Genomic DNA, 16,247 nt, shown 5'->3' on the forward strand with positions numbered 1-16,247 from the left:
AAAAGTCCTCAAAGCTGATAGTCACTGACTCATTCAGTATCTTTTTCTCCTGTGTTCTCTCTCTCTCTCTCTCTCTCTCTCTCTCTCTCTCTCTCTCTCTCTCTCTCTCTCTCTCTCTCTCTCTCTCTCTCTCTCTCTCTCTCTCTCTCTCTCTCTCTCTCTGTGTGTGTGTGTGTGTGTGTGTGTGTGTGTGTGTGTGTGTGTGTGTGTGTGTGTGTGTGTGTGTGTGTGTGTGTGTGTATGAGTCTGAAACCTGAGGCTGCTCTCTCCAAATATTTCCTTTGAGCTTAGGTTTCAGGGTCTTGTTATGCCAGGAGGGTCTTGGTGGGTCCCTGAGGCACAATCTCACTGCCCCAAGGCATCTGTCCCCCAACATACACTCGCACACATTCCCGCCAGCCCTATTCTGGCTGCTTTATAGGCAGAGTTGAACAGAGATGTCTGGTGAAGCTGTTGGATGAAACAGTGTTATTGGTGGCTGTGGCGTCCCAGCACATGAATTAAGGCATGTTCTGTAACTAGCATGATGCATTTTCACACATTCCTGCGCATGCACATAAGCACAATTTTCTCTCTTAAGTAATGCAGTGTTGTTTTTCATATTTTCCACATGAGTGAAATGTATGTATATTTCAGTTATTTGACAGCAATTGTAGTGATAATAAATATATTACCTATATTTGTAGTATAGCTTTTGCATTTTGACATCAAGTATATTCAAAATCGTATTAAATGAAAATTGCCATTTCTTGCTCCCTAGGCTCTTTGGGCTGTGTTTTAGACATGCTCTGAGAGAGAGTAGAAGAGTTTTGAGATTAAGTCCCTTCTAACTTCTAAATCTTCATGTTTGATACGGGGCATGAAGACACTTCCCGACAGATTGAAAGATCAGAGGGATCATTGATGTGCCCTGGGTTTCTCATGCACGCTCGGTCTTGGACACTTTCAATTGCACACACACTCCCACACACCTGCTGGATCAGATCCCAGTGCTGGTGTGTATGAGTTCTTTCTCCTCCCCGGATTCCCCATGATTTACGAGCAGACAGTAATTTGAGAGTGTGGTGAGCAAGAATCATGTGACTCTTTAGTGGGGAAGTAAATAAAGAGCAGCAGCATTCCCACAGCGTTCCGCCTGCCTTTCCCAAAACCTTACAATAACACGCTTCTACTTCAAGGCATATTTTCCACTGAATTTAAACACTTTTGATATTCAAACCCTTAACCATCAGCGATTGCGTCGAAGCTGGGTTAAAATTACTGATCCATCTCTACCCTAGTCACTTAATATTGAGGGCCTGGAGTCATGATTAGGATCTGATATTTGTGGTTATACAGGCACACAGTTTGTGCTTTAAATGTATTGTCATGCTCACTATATTCTGTCAATTTTACATTGGAGTGACCCTAATGATATTAAAGTTAACAAACCTGAATTGAATTTTGGGTATATTGCTGTGTTAGACCCCTAGAAAAAAGCTATAACAAAGGATTCCGTTAGCTCAGGCTTAATATATCTGATACGGATCCATGACATAAAGTGTTGATGTGTTGATAAATGACACAGAAGAAGAGAAAAACTGAGCGCATTCTGGGCTCAGTTTAAATTCCCATGCTGTTGTAATTCGTGGTGAGATCTGTTCTGAGTGCCGGGCTCTTTCAAACGAACCATCACTCCAGGGTTCAGTGCTGCTTCCTGCCAAATGAAGCATGCCATATGTATGTTTATCCTCTCCTCTCATCAGACTTTCTCTTTGAAGCTAATTACATTAATAATAAACGAATTCGGTCTCATGCTAAAATGGCCTTTGTTGGGCTATGAGATGTCCTTCATGTTACACCGTGCAAAACTGTAAAATTATCCTTCCCTCAGTGGGATGTTTATTTGTCCTTTGTCATCAAGACTGTGCAAAATCTTTATTTACAGCATTTAAAAGAGGTTTGCAGAGCTGTATTCCAAGATTTATGGCATTAAGGCCATAAGCAGACAGTGTAGCTAACACAGCTTTGGCTTCGAATACCCTGGCAGAGAGCATGACATACACACTGTTGGTTTGAAAGGCGGCGGCTTTTGTGGTATTTCTTTGGTCTGGTCTTGCTCAAAAGCCTGTTGCTGTTGCAGTGTGGGATTAGCAATGTGCCCTAACATGGAGCCATCCAGATATGAAAGATAAGGCAATTTCTACTGATGAGGAAACAAAAATGATGCATTTTGTGGAAGCAGATCAGTCTGAGCTGTTGAGATAGTTGTAGCTGTATTAGAAGAGACTTGGTTCAGAAAAAAACAACAACATATAGATTATGTATAGATATAGATTGGCACTAGCAGTAAATGACTAATGTAGTACTGGTGTAGAGCCACCCATTAGCACTAAACTGCTTGCCAAAACTATCACACAGTTGCTTCAAACCATGTCAAGTTGTGTCGCAATTGTACCTTAAAATAAGTTTAAGATCATTTTGATTGCCCAGAATGCTGGCAGCTGCACTATGTAACTTGGGTTAAGCAGAGTTATGCAGTTCTTGCCCTCCACCAAAGTCATATTTGTGTAAATTTCTGTAATGATACTCTATTGTGTGGCTCTACAGGTTTCTTTATGTTAGCTTGTCAACAAGTGCACATTAAGTGCCGCCAACAAGGGGTGTGCTCAAAATGTGATTTGCATTTATTGCAGTGGCGTTGGCGAATAACACTCCACAACTGCAGGGGGAGCCTAAGAGCAAAAAAGAACAACTTAATCGAAGTAATCTAATCAGCTAGACTTGCTTTTATGATCTATGACTGTATATAACAGCAATGGACCTGTTTGTGTGTGTGTGCAGGGGACGAGAGAGACTCTGAGCCACCACTGCGGCATGCTGGGAGATGCTCTGCATAAGGAGAATGACTTTGCGCTGATCATTGACGGGAAGACTCTGAAGTATGCGCTGACCTTCGGAGCACGCCAGTACTTTTTGGACCTGGCGTTGTCCTGCAAGGCCGTCATATGCTGCAGGTAAAGGAACTCCTCATTCATAATCATCATGGTTATGGTTCTACAAACCCCATGTGCTTTAGAGCTATGTTATAATAGAAATGAAAGCAGGCAGTTACTATAGAGTCCGTAACAGTGTTTCATTAGGCCTAGAAATCTTGTGTCTGCATGCCTACATCCATGAGCTCAGAATTTAAAAGCCTCATAGTTCTTCCTTTCCGCTGCCTTCAGCAGCTCAGGTAACATAACAAGATCCATTCTAAAGCATAATAAACAGATCTCCTTCAACTTAAAATAAACTGTTGCACCCAGCAATAGCCCAGAGTAACAAATACTTTTCCATTGACGACACACTTTCTTCCCCTTTACACCCAAGGAACTGTAAGCGATGTTAAAATTGCAGGCTGTGTTTAAAAGGCCAGTGATTGAGGCAGTGCTTCGCACGGTAATAATCCTTATTGCTCCGCCGAGAGCCGGCTGCATCAGCCGCTATTGCTCCAGACTTGGAAAAACAGCAAGTGATTGGCGGACAATTAGAGGGAAATGTCGCTCCCATATTTAAAGAACAAATCACCTCTACTCTAGGTCACAACCTTTACAACACGCAGAACCCCACAGTACCTCAAAGCAGCAATTTAGCAGCGAGTCCTATTTTTACAACAGTGCTTGAACCCTGGAATCAGACAGGTATAGATTGTACATTTTGTGTGCCAGGTCAGTAACAGAGCAGGAAGCACTCAGGTAGCCGACCAAGCATTAAAAAAAAGGCTCTGCTAAAAATCAGTGTCATTCTCCAACAACAGCACACAGACCACAGGTGCCACTGTCATGATGTAATCGTCCTGATCTGCTTTTACTCACCCTAGTAACACACACACTCTCACACCCTGCCCAAGGACATCAACAGCACTGACTCATAAGGGTTCTCCTAAACCACAGTAGTATGTGATGTCATTTCTGGGGTAGCAGGGCTGTGTGAGTTTTGTGTGAAGTGGTCTGTCGTGAATGTTATATAGCTGCATGCCATAGTGTTTTTTAAAGCAATGAGCTATTATTATGAAACAGCAAAGTTCAGTTCTGAATGTATGGGCATGCTTACATAGTACATCCACCAGTAAAGACAGCTTCTTTTACATAGAAAAACTCCACATGGTAATCCTGGCTATTCTGGACATGCATGCACACTAACAAACTACCTAACCTCATTTTAAGAAGAGAGGAAAGACAAAGATTGCACTAGAACTAGAACTCTTGACGAGAACTCCTAAAGGATGGGGCAGATCTGCTATATCACAGACAAGAATTTCCCCCAGAGACCAAAACTAAAAATTCTTCAGAGAAATCAAAATGGCTGTCAGCAGGGATTACAGTGGCAGCCAGAGAAGCAGCAGTCAGATCCCACTGTGATGGACTGCCTGTCTCTTCACCAGAAAGAGAAACATGAAGCTGTGTCTTCTTCACCAGCACAGACACAAATCTGACACCACCGTATGTCCCGTCCCCCCTATTTGACCCTGACTTCTGTGAGATTCAGATTTAAACACTTGTCCTCATTTCAGCTACACCTTGTGGAACCCCAGGACACTGAAGGCACATGGACTGATAGTGAACATTGGTGCTTTTGAAATCTGCAATTACCGTCTAACCTGGCATACCAGCTAAAATTCACATTACATCAAAGATTAAAGTTTTCGTAAATTCGATATTTAAGTATGAAGAACTTTAACCATTTGATTTTAAATCAATTAAATGGTTTTTCTAGATTCTCAGTACTGTGCACAGCTATCTTGGAAAATCATACACTTTATGTCCAAAGGTTTGTGGACACCCCATTCTAATGAATGCATTTAGCTACTTTAAGTTGCACTCATTGCTGACACATTGCTGGTCCCTGTTGGCACCATGCCTAATGCCAGGTGTGGGCTAGAGGGGTATAAAGCCCCCAAACATTGAGCTGTGGAACTGTGTTCTCTTGAATCCAAAACTTTGGTCGGGCTGCACAATATATTGTTTTAGTATCTGCACGTGTCTGCGTGTGTAATAGTCACACTGCAGGATGTTACATGTCGGATGCAATGTTTTAATGAATTTCAGACGGTACAGTTTTTTGTTTTTTGTTTTTTTTTTGCGCTGCCATAGTTCTGACCTCACTAACACTCTTGCTGAATGCAAAAAAAGTTTACTTATATTAAAAATGTACATATATGTGAAGATTTGTTGGAATTGCAGTTTTAAGAATGACTTATTATACCATTGAAAAGGGTTGACATGGCCATCATACCTTGATCTAAAACCATGATTCCACAGGAACTAATTAGCCACTTCTCACGTACACAGCAGACCACGATTCTGCATAAATCTCATTTGTAACCTTGTTTTAACCCCTTAAATTTCAAAGCTTATAACATCATAAGGCTTATTGTTTACTAGCTTATGAAGTTCTAGAATGTCCTGGCTGTTTAAGGGGTTAAACCTTCTATTTGACCCTGACATTTGTAAGAGTTAGGTTCCAACCCTCATCCCCATTTCATCCACACCTTGTGGAACCCCAGGAAACTGAAGGCATATGATCTGGTAGTGAACATGAGTGCCTTTTGAAGTCTGGTGAAGTCTGTAGCTACCTGTAGTCTAACCTCTCACTGAACCTGGCATACCAGCAGAAATTCCCATTTGCATTACATTATAGATTAAAGTTTCAGTGAACTTTTTAAATGTTTTATGAATCTCCATTTGATGTTAAACCAATTAAACGGTTTACCTAAAATCACAGTATTTTAAGCTCTTTCAGGGGTTAACTAAATTTGATATGTGTGTAATAAGAACTTTATTGCCACTAACTACACAACATATTAATATGGTTCCAGTTAAGGTTCTATACGTTAAATTGTCCAGGAACATCATGATGCTTTGTGTTTGCTGAATGTTGAAGTGGCCTGAAGCTATGATGGACTGTGTCTCTGCAGCGTCTCACCTGGACTCACAGTGTTTGTGTGTGTGTGTGTATGTTTGTGCACGCAGGGTGTCTCCTCTGCAGAAGTCTGAGGTGGTGGAGATGGTAAAGAAACAGGTGAAGGTCATCACTCTGGCCATCGGTGATGGAGCTAATGATGTGGGCATGATCCAAACTGCTCATGTAGGAGTAGGCATCTCCGGCAACGAGGGCCTGCAGGCTGCCAACTCTTCTGACTACTCTATCGCACAGGTGAGAGACACTAGAACAGAACACCCCTGCAGTTACTGGTTACTAGAATCACTTAAAACTGGTCATTTGTATCAGCCCCATTAAGCTGATGAAGGCATATTATGATGATTAGTATTAGCTATGTTCTATGTCTTAGCTATCTTCGTTTTACCATGTTGAACCTGTTTACACCACTGTCAAGGGGATTGACTGTGACAGTCACGTTTTCCACAAGGTGCTCTGTGGTGTTTTAAATGATTGACACCCTAATATACTTTACCTAAATAAGATGTTTTTTACTGACTTAATGTAAGTTTACTAAATTAACACAAACTATGTTTACTGGTAATGTACTAAAAGTGTGCTGTGTTTATATCATCTACAAAAATAGATGGAAAAATAGTCAGCAGTTGTTCAGTATTACCTGGACTGGAATTAGGTGCAGAAAGAAGGACATCCGTTAACACATAAATGAGGCTACCAAAAGTACAATCATTCCAGAGAACACGGTTTCACTGCTCCACAGCAGTATACTCCTCTAGCCCATGCCTGGCATTAGGCTTGGGGACAATAGGTACATGTTTAATCCTATTTAATTGACAATGCTTTCTACAGGGCCTAGACAAGCTGTGTGTGTGCATTTGCACATCTGTGTCAGCAGTAGGTGCAACTTAAAGTAGCTGAATGCATTCATGAGAAGCAGTGTCCACAATTTGTCTAAATTTGGACATATAGTGTATATAAGTGAACAAACACGTGGCAGTTAATTTAAATTTGGCCTTTTCAGCAATTCCTAGAGCTCTATTATATAGAGTTCTATTTATTTAATGTGAAATGTAAATTTAATTAATGAATACTTCATTAAGTCCTATTCTCCTGTTCCCCAGAGTCTGCCCTTAGTCCATCATCCTTTTATCTGTGCTGACAGAGCACATATCCTTCTTGACAAAGACTAGAGTCTAGATTACATAGTTTTGGTCAATGGTTAAAACCCTAAGGTCAGAGGTGAACAGGTGGGCAGAATCTGTGAGGCTGTTGGAGGTCAGAGAGGTCAGTTTACATGGCTCCACCGTTCCGTTATCCAAATCTCTGCTGTCTGTGAAATGGATCCCTTTGAGTTTATGCAAACTTAATTAATCTCACCATGTAGTAATTCACAGTGCCGGTTTGATGAGCGCACAAGCAGCATTGTGCCTGTAACAAAAGTACAGCATCTCGTGTGTCATGGATGTCTGTCTGTCAACACCATTCCAAGCCTCTGTCCTTCCATTCATTTTTCATGCATTGACTCCAGCAACGTGTCTTGTCACAATACTGTTTTGCAGAGCGCCACTGGCTCTGTAGTTAGCTCTTTTTGCTAACTAAAGCGCATCGTATTACTCTTAAAGGGCCCTGTGCCACCACAGCCCTCATGTAGGTGAATATGGGCACTGAAGAATGAAGTACTCATCTCCACTAGATTCTTCTTCATACAGTGCATGATCGGGCGACTGCTTGATTGACCAGAGGAATGCTCAGGTTTCCTTTGTCCTACGTGTTACATAACATTCATCTGCATTAGCTACCTTTGAGTTTGGTTTGTTATTTTAACCTAGATTTCCTTACGTTTTGACTTTTAACTTTACTCTGGAGACTCGTTTTTGGCCTGACTGGAGAAAGTTTCCAGTTTCAGTAGCTGGTGGCGTGTAGGTATCAAGTACCTGGGTCAGACATTGTATTTGAAACGGTTGAATGGTCGGCCCTCCTGCTTATGTTTCTGGTCTAGAGAGAGAGTTGTGTCGTGTCTGTTTATAGTGAGCAAAGAAAGGCAACACTAAATAAGCAAAAAGGGTTCTACAGTATATAGTTCTGAAAAAGGATTCTTTCCATCATAACCATAGTGGAACCCTATTTTAAACAAAGAAACATATTCTGACTGTTAAGTGAAGTATAAGATATGAGAACTGTGGAGGAACCTCTTAAGGTGCTTTGAGGAACCTTAAAAAAAGGTTAATAAATAGTACAGTGAATTATATTCAAAATGTGCTGCAGTTTATCCAGTTAAAAAGACTAATTACACTGTAATGAAACGTGCAGTTGATCTATGTTCTTTTTGTTTATCACAATAACAAAATGTTAAATGTATCACAATACGATAAAATATTGACAAATTGCCCACCTCTACTTGAAGGTTCCTCAACGCACCTTCCTTCCATCATAGTTTTAAATTGAAGAACCTCCAAATGTTCCTCAAGGATCTTATACTTTTAACAGTACAAGAGGTTTTCCTTGTATTTGAAGAAACATTTTACCAGCCCTAGAAGCATTGTCATGGTTCAGTGTGGAATAATTTCCTTTACTAAAGAACCCTTGAAGAACCCTTTTATTAAAGAGTGTATATTGTGGGGTATCAATATAGGGTCACATCTGTACTACAAAGGAAATCTGGCCTATGTATGTTATGGTAAAAATCTTGTGTATGATGTTTCTGTAATTTGATCTCCACTGGTCTGAGAGCAGAGTTGCTCTTCCGTCGTTCATCTGTACCGGGAATTGGCCAGGGGAAACCGCTTCTGGATCGGTGTAAAAATCAATGGAAAGTTCCACCTCAGCTTCATCTCGGGGCCTTCCAGCGATCAGCACGATTTAAGCACATGCCTATACATTTGTACTTTGCTGCTCTGTGTCTGTCAGCAGCTCTTTTCCCAGAGTTCCAGAGGTCAGCCGGCTTTTTCTCCACAAAAAAACGTTTTCCTTTCTCCCCTGTACATCCGACCCCACTGATCCGGGCAGCATCCAGCTGGCCTTCTGTTTGTTTAACACAAACGATGTTTACTGCCTGGTGACATTTTAAGTTGTATTGGATAACCGAAGGAGAAACGGAGCCCCTCGTCTCATTTCCCTGCCAATCAGCCGATGACTAATGTCTTTGTTCGTGCTTACGTTCTCCTTCACGTGTACCATATTTTTTACGCTGCCAAGCGAGGGTCATTACCGATGCTAATCTCAGTGAACCTCCTGCACCTGCACGATTTCCTCACTGCTATCAGAGTATCATAAACAAGATAGGAAGTGCACAGCTTTCTCCATAAACAGGGATCATCAGCTCCCCCTATTGCTGTCCGCATCGCCCCGAGAGTGCAGTAAAGTCCATCTCTCTTCCTCTGCATTTTCAACACCTCTCTGCCCAAATGAAGCCTCAACCAGTCTCTCTGGGACAAAAAAAAAGCCCAGGAATGTGTGTGAGAAGGCCCGGTGCCATCCTTCCTTGCAGTTCTTGGTGTTCTACAGACAAATGCTGATAAGATTCTTCCTTTATTTTAAAAGCTAGAGCTCTGTTTCACTCCCTCGCTTTATTCCAGCTGGAGAAATGTAATCATGCATTGCAGTATCTTTGGACTCTGTGAAAAAAGAGTACAGTGTCTAACGCCCATTTTACACCAGACGCCGCCACTCTCTGCACCATGCATGATAATGTCCTAAGTTGACAAGTGTGTTCTTTTTAACATTGGCCACTTCTTGCACTGCACACATGAAGGTCATAATTATAATGTTTTTGTTTTTGCCATGTGCTGCACAATATACTAGTTCTTTTCCCGCAACATTGTGTAATCTAGACCACTAATCCAGACAGCAAGGAACTGTATTAAAAAATTTGAGCCACAGCACTGCACCACAACAATTATCAAGAAGGTAACAAGATTCTGTTGACTCTGATGAGAGAGAGAGAGAAACCAAGAAATCTCAGATAAATAATTGGTTTAGGTCTGTGCTCAAATGTCATGTGTTATAGTGTTCAATTTAATTAGTAAACTGAATAAAGGAATTTGCAGGTTACATTAACTTATTCATTACTTGACAAATAGATGTGGATGCTTTTTGCTTCAATAACGTGACACATTTAAGTTGCATCTAGTGTGAATTAGTATTTAACCTGCCCTGCTCATGGATTGTATCTCTCGGTGTCTCACTCTCTAACAGTTCAAATACTTGAAGAACCTCCTGCTAGTCCATGGAGCCTGGAACTACAACCGTGTTGCTAAATGCATCCTCTACTGCTTCTACAAGAACATTGTGCTTTATATCATTGAGGTAAGACATCACCCGAACAGTGGATTCCAACTAGAAAAGTCAGCAGATGTGATGGTAGCTTGTAAAGTTGGTTATTTTTATAAATGGTTTAAATGTAATTAGGATTAGTTTTAGACAACAATACCCACCCTGTGTTTCCTACATTACTTGTGCAGACAGACCACTTATTACATTAAGCATTAATGTTGTCTTTGTGTCAGTTCTGGGAAGATTGAAGGCCCTATTATTGAATGGCGCTGTTCAGCCTTTAGCTGAGAGAAGGCATTGCAGAACAGTGTGGAATGCGCTTCTCTCTGGGTGTTAAGCCCACAGCTCATCCATCTCTGATGGCATTTGACGCTCCGCAGGGCCAGTGTTGATAGTGGCTTCAGAGGCTTAACCAAGAGCGACCTGACAAGTGAAAGAGCTGCTATCAGCAGCAGCTTTATCAGTCAGAAGTGCTGGAGAGGTTTGATCTGTACCCCTATACACATGGGCTTTGGTGGACTCATGCCTTCAGGAGAATTGCTGGAATTTTCGAAAGGGAAAATGTGGAGATGGACTTTGAGTCGGGTCACTGGATCAGACTTATGTTGACCAGGAACAGGATCTTGATGGGTTTCTCTGTATGATTCCGGTTAGGCCAGTAGGCAGTTGTTGATCTCCATTAGGAAACATTTGAAAAAAACACTGATTAGTCAGAACATTAAAACCACCTGCCTAATATTGCATATTGTATATTGTAACAGCTCTGACCAGTCAGGGTATGTACTACACAAGACAGTTATGCTCTCCTGGACTCCTGACCGCAAATGGCTGTGGCATCAACTGGGATCAAAGTTGTGATCTCCCTGCTGTAGAGCCAATACTAGTTCAGGACCATGCTGGTATGCAAGGGGGTAAATCTTAACGACCCAAATAGGTGGCCAGGTGTTTAGCTTCTTTAGCAAGTGCCTAAACATGTATACTGATAGGGGCTCTGAGGCAATTCTGAAGTCTCCAGTGTGAGAGTGGCTGTAGGGGTAAAGGTTAAAGAGAAGCAGAAGCTACCTGCTCTGTTGTCTCTCCTGACAGTCACTCATCACACTGGCCTCTAAAGCAACCGGTTGATGCACTGACCCATGCCAGCCTGATCTGATGTCATTCACAGATCTTCTGTTAAGGGAAGCAAAAACCATCCGTCATGTCAGACACTTGGCCACATAGCTAAGAAACATGAGCTCCTGAAAAATCCTTTTTTTTTTTTTTTTTTCTTCTCCATGCATCGTGCTAATGCGTGCCACTTGACCTCTGTGAACACTGTCTCCCCCGTCCCTCTCTCTAATTTTGTTTCATGCATGGTAGTAAATCTCTAAAAGTACCACAGATTCCGGTCCATCTCCAGTCACAGCTGCTCTGAACACTGAATGAATGAGTCGGGATGTTGGATAATTGCTGATTCCTTTTTTCCCCCCTGAAAGCGTAACTGGTGAGAAAAGAGGAGCTGTTTGTCACTTCAGGCCATGCCTTGTCTTTCTCCCCTTTTGATGTCTTTTAGAGCATTGAGGGAAGTTTTCTCATCAGGGCCCGCCTTGATCTTCATGTGTGGAGGCGGTATACAGCACACTTGCGAATGTGCTGTGTGTTTGAATTCCATGGGAAAATGTGGTCTCTCACCACAGACACCACAGACACCACATACACGTGTGTTGTGTATTAGAATCACTCTGACCCAATCTAATATTTTGAAAGATTTAGTTTATTGATCATTGTTTACTTTCATTATTTTTCATCATGCTCACAACATATTTAGTGCAAATGGAAACTGTTAGAAATAAATGACCCATGCATTTAAATAATTAAAGTATAGATATTTAGTAATAATATAATATGTCAATTTTGTCCCCATGGCCAGGGGTAGCTGTAAAGGTTGGAGAGACAGGCTTGTAACCGGCAGGCCACTGGTTCAATCCCCAGGACCAGCATCCGACTGAAGAATTATTAGAAAAAATTGCGCCGAAGATTAACCTAAAGAGAACCCAATGATGGAATAGCTTTTGAGTTGAGACATTGTACTGCTGTGAAAAGGCCATAAAGTGTTGACTAAATCTTCATTTTACCTTGATAGTATGCATGGTATTTAATGAGATGGTATCATTCGTGCACCACATGCTGCTTTCTTAAGTAATCTAGTCTTGCCTTTAAACAAAACACAGCTGTGTTCACATTGCACAAGTTAAGATTTTTTCCACTTTATTTTGTCCTTCTTTTTTCTTTAGTCCTTAGCGAACACTGTTCAACAGCAAGAACCTGATTCTCCTCTTTCTAATACCGCCTCTGAATATACTTTATATTTGTGCTTCGAGCTTCCTTTTGAATTGCAGGCGTGAAAAAACGGCCGGTGTTGAACGGTTGCTGGTGGCGAGACGACCCTGTACTGGGCACACCTTTTGTTGTGGCTGAGAAATGTATCCCCCCGGCCTGCTGCAGGGGGTGTGTGACTATAATGGAGGCTCGCTGCTCGCTTTCTCTGCCTCCTGCTGTATCAAACACCTCGCCTTTGTAAGGGCCTGACACCTTAGACACATGCTTCCCAGGGGGCACCCAAAGAGATACATTTGTTGAACTAATAGGTTTACCTTTGAGTGCATGCATTTTTTTTTCTTCTCCTTATTTCCCAGGCTGTAACCTGGAAGGACAAGAATGAGGATGTTAATGTGAATTTTAACCTCACATGTGTGAATGTGTGAGTGTGATACCTTCTTAATCAGTCAAACCACTACATATAAATAACACTGCAGGCTGGCTCTGGTGAAGGTCTTTGCTTACTTAAATGCTTTTGTAATACATTATATAACGGTCCGGAATTGTTCTGCTCAACAGAATTGTTCATCTAAATTACATGTAAATTGACATGCATAATCTAATCTCATTAGCTAGGTTTAGAGTTCTGTTTTAAGTTTTGTTAGTTCTATTTACATGAAGATCACCTGACAAATAATTAAGTGTGAGAACATTTTTCCATGTTTGAACATGCCGACTGTGCTCCTCATTCTGGGGCTTGACGGTATAACAAGGGTTCTTTTGTGAAGCAGATATAGCTTGGTTAACTTCATGACCTTGCTTGCTAGAACCATGAGACAATTTACATTTTGGGCGACTGTCCTTGATCTCACTAAAACTAAACTTGATGTGGTCTACATTGTACTTGAAGTGTAGTTGATTTAACAAGTGGTCAGTGTCTCGTTATCTTTTGGCTCATGTTAAAGTTTGTATTGGCTCAGGGGAAAAAAAAAAGTGGAGCCCACATCATGAACCTATACGTCATGGACCCATGAGAGTCCATGAACCCTATTTTGAGAACCATGACCCTAAATTGTGTAAGTGTTTCCTGATAAATGGACCAATGAAAATTACTTAGAATAAGCTCTTGTTACATTAAGTTTTTGAGAAAGATTTTGGCTTCTTCTGTAAAGCTACGTTTTGGAGATATATGTGGTTTTGTTTGAGGCGAATCAATCAGACAGCGCATCACTACAGTTCAATATGGAGATTTGTAATATTGTAAGGCAAACAGCAACTTCAGAAGCCAAATAAAGGATACAAACACTACAAATCCTCAAGCTCGACGGTTTAACATGGACAATAGTCAAACCATTAAAATGTTTGGATTGTCGCCATACATAAGCAATTACTGTCACAGCTTTCACGCTGACAGGCTGGGAAGCAGGCTGAGGACCAGACTTCAGCACTGAGAGCAGATTTCCTTGCTCTAGCACATTCACTAAAGCTGGTAATTAACAGAGGAGTTGAACCAGGTGTGTTTTAGCAGGAACAACACCTCCAGGACCAGAATTCTCCACCCCTGCACTATGAAATGTAGTGAAATCACTATCAAATCTAAAGATGAAACATTACGTTTTCCATCTGTAGTAACGACAGTGTAGGGTGATGTAGGATTATCTGCATTTAACAAACAAAAGCTTGCTCTCTCACATGGTCTGTTATTCAGTCCTCCAGCGCTGTTGAGAGTTTGATTGACAGGTCGTCAGCAAGCTTCGCTCAGGCTGATGGACAAGTGGCATTTATGAGGTAATTACAGGGGGCTGGTTAAGCCAGAGCGAACGGCCCACAGAAAGAGGCTGCCTGGTGCCCTCATTATCCAACCCCTCAACCTTTCTCACTCTCACTCTCAGGCTCCCTCTCTCCGCTTCTCTGCTTCTCCCCTACACTCTGCCAAAGCATTTAGCACCCCTCTTTCTTCAGCCCTGGCTTGTTGGGCTGCTTTCTTTCTTTCAGGTTCTTTATGTTGGGAGAAAAGCAGAGGGCCCCGTCTGCATTTTAAGGACATAGTAAAGGAGCACAAGGGCCTGATGGAGCACTGAGAGCAAATCCCACTCCCCCACACACTCTTTCACTCGTGCTCCTTCTCTAGTTATCTTCTGTTTTTCTTCTCGTTCTTCTTCTATACTCTTTTCACTGAGATCCGACTTTGGAGCAGTTGTTTTTTGATTAGCTGATAGATATTCCGGGAGCAGCTTTAGCCAGGTTTCATGTGAAATACACACACACACACAAACACACACACACACACACACACACACACACACACACACACACACACACACACCATACACTTGCTTTTTCAGATTGTGCACTGGGGGGGAGAGGCCAGCCACACCCCAGAACTGAGCTGTGTTAAATGAGAAAAGGAGGGAAAAAAGAGAGAGAGGAAAAAGCTGCAGCCGTAATGAGGAAATTAATGTGTGCCTCTCTCTTGAGAGAGAGAGAGAGAGAGAGAGAGAGAGAGAGAGAGAGAGAGAGAGAGAGAGAGAGAGAGAGAGGAGAGAGAGAGAGAGAGAGAGACAGAGAGAGAGACAGAGAGAGAGACAGAGAGAGAGACAGAGAGCAGCAGGCCAAACACTCACTCACACAAACGTATTTAACTGCTGCCTATGAATAGAGAGCTTTTTATTTAGCACAACAATACACTGCAGGCTGGTGGCCAGCGCAGGTCCCACAGCAACCTGCTAGCCACTGGCTACTGAACGCAACCGCCCCAGCCAGGGCTTTGCTGTTTAGCAGCTCTGCAGGTGTGTGTGTGTGTGTGTGTATGTGTGTGAAGGTTAGTGAATAGTCAAGTGTGAAAAAGAAATTCAGACTTAAATGTACTAAACCTTATTGCATGCTGTTATTTGTTTATTTTTGTTCTTCTTAAATGGTGTTTTTAGTGTGGTGTTTATTTTTGTCCATTTTAAGGACACACATGTCCCAGTGAATAAATGGTCTTGAACAGTATAAAATGGCAAATGGTATGGCCTGCGATGCTTCAAAATATAGTATTTATATTTTGAAGCTTCTCGACAAATCACAACTGTACATATTGCAAAGAACCACTTTCTATGCCTGTAAGGATCTTTATTTTAAATTATGATATAAAATCCAGTTATCCAACTAGTTTTTTGACCCAAAATATCCATCATAAATTATTTTAGTGATTTTTCTATTTAAGTTTCTATTTAAAATGTTTCTGGACACTAAAAAATATGTGTCCTACAAAAAAAACTATACTGCCAGTACCTAAAAGTGATTGTTGCATAAACATCCATGTAAATACACATAGGACTTATGCCATAGCATTAATAATAATTATTATAATAATAATCATAATAATAATCACTAAATAAATATTATTATTTTTAGTAGTAGTAGTAGTAGTAGTAATATGTTGTGTTAGTTTTGATTGAGGTTTTGTTTGGCTAAGTTAACACATGTATGTGAACAAAAGTATTGGGTCACCTGCTTATTAATGAATGCAGTTTATTCTGCTTTTGTCAGAATAACTGTCTACTGTCTAGTTAGGGTTTTCTACTAGATTTTAGAGCATTGCTGCAAGGATTTGACAGCATTCTAATCTCACTAAACACTCGTGTCCCTGAATGCAACAAACTCATCCCAGAAGTTTTGGATGGAACACCATCATTTTAAAGAACACAGTTCCACTGCTCCACAGCTCAGTGCTGTGGCCATGCCTGGCATTAGTTATGGTTCCAATGGGTTAA

General features: G+C 41.3%; 1 protein-coding gene across 1 annotated transcript in view; it reads left to right on the top strand.

Annotated features, from left to right (window-relative positions):
- The window catches only part of atp8a1 (ATPase phospholipid transporting 8A1), a 128,486-nt gene that overhangs the window by 85,878 nt on the left and 26,361 nt on the right, over positions 1-16,247 (top strand). Inside the window, 3 exon segments of the mRNA XM_072664330.1 lie at positions 2,824-2,996; positions 5,994-6,177; positions 10,117-10,227. Of these exon segments, the coding sequence (XP_072520431.1) occupies positions 2,824-2,996; positions 5,994-6,177; positions 10,117-10,227 (468 nt within the window).

Source organism: Salminus brasiliensis, chromosome 19 (assembly GCF_030463535.1).
Source record: "Salminus brasiliensis chromosome 19, fSalBra1.hap2, whole genome shotgun sequence".
NCBI classification, from domain to species: domain Eukaryota; kingdom Metazoa; phylum Chordata; class Actinopteri; order Characiformes; family Bryconidae; genus Salminus; species Salminus brasiliensis.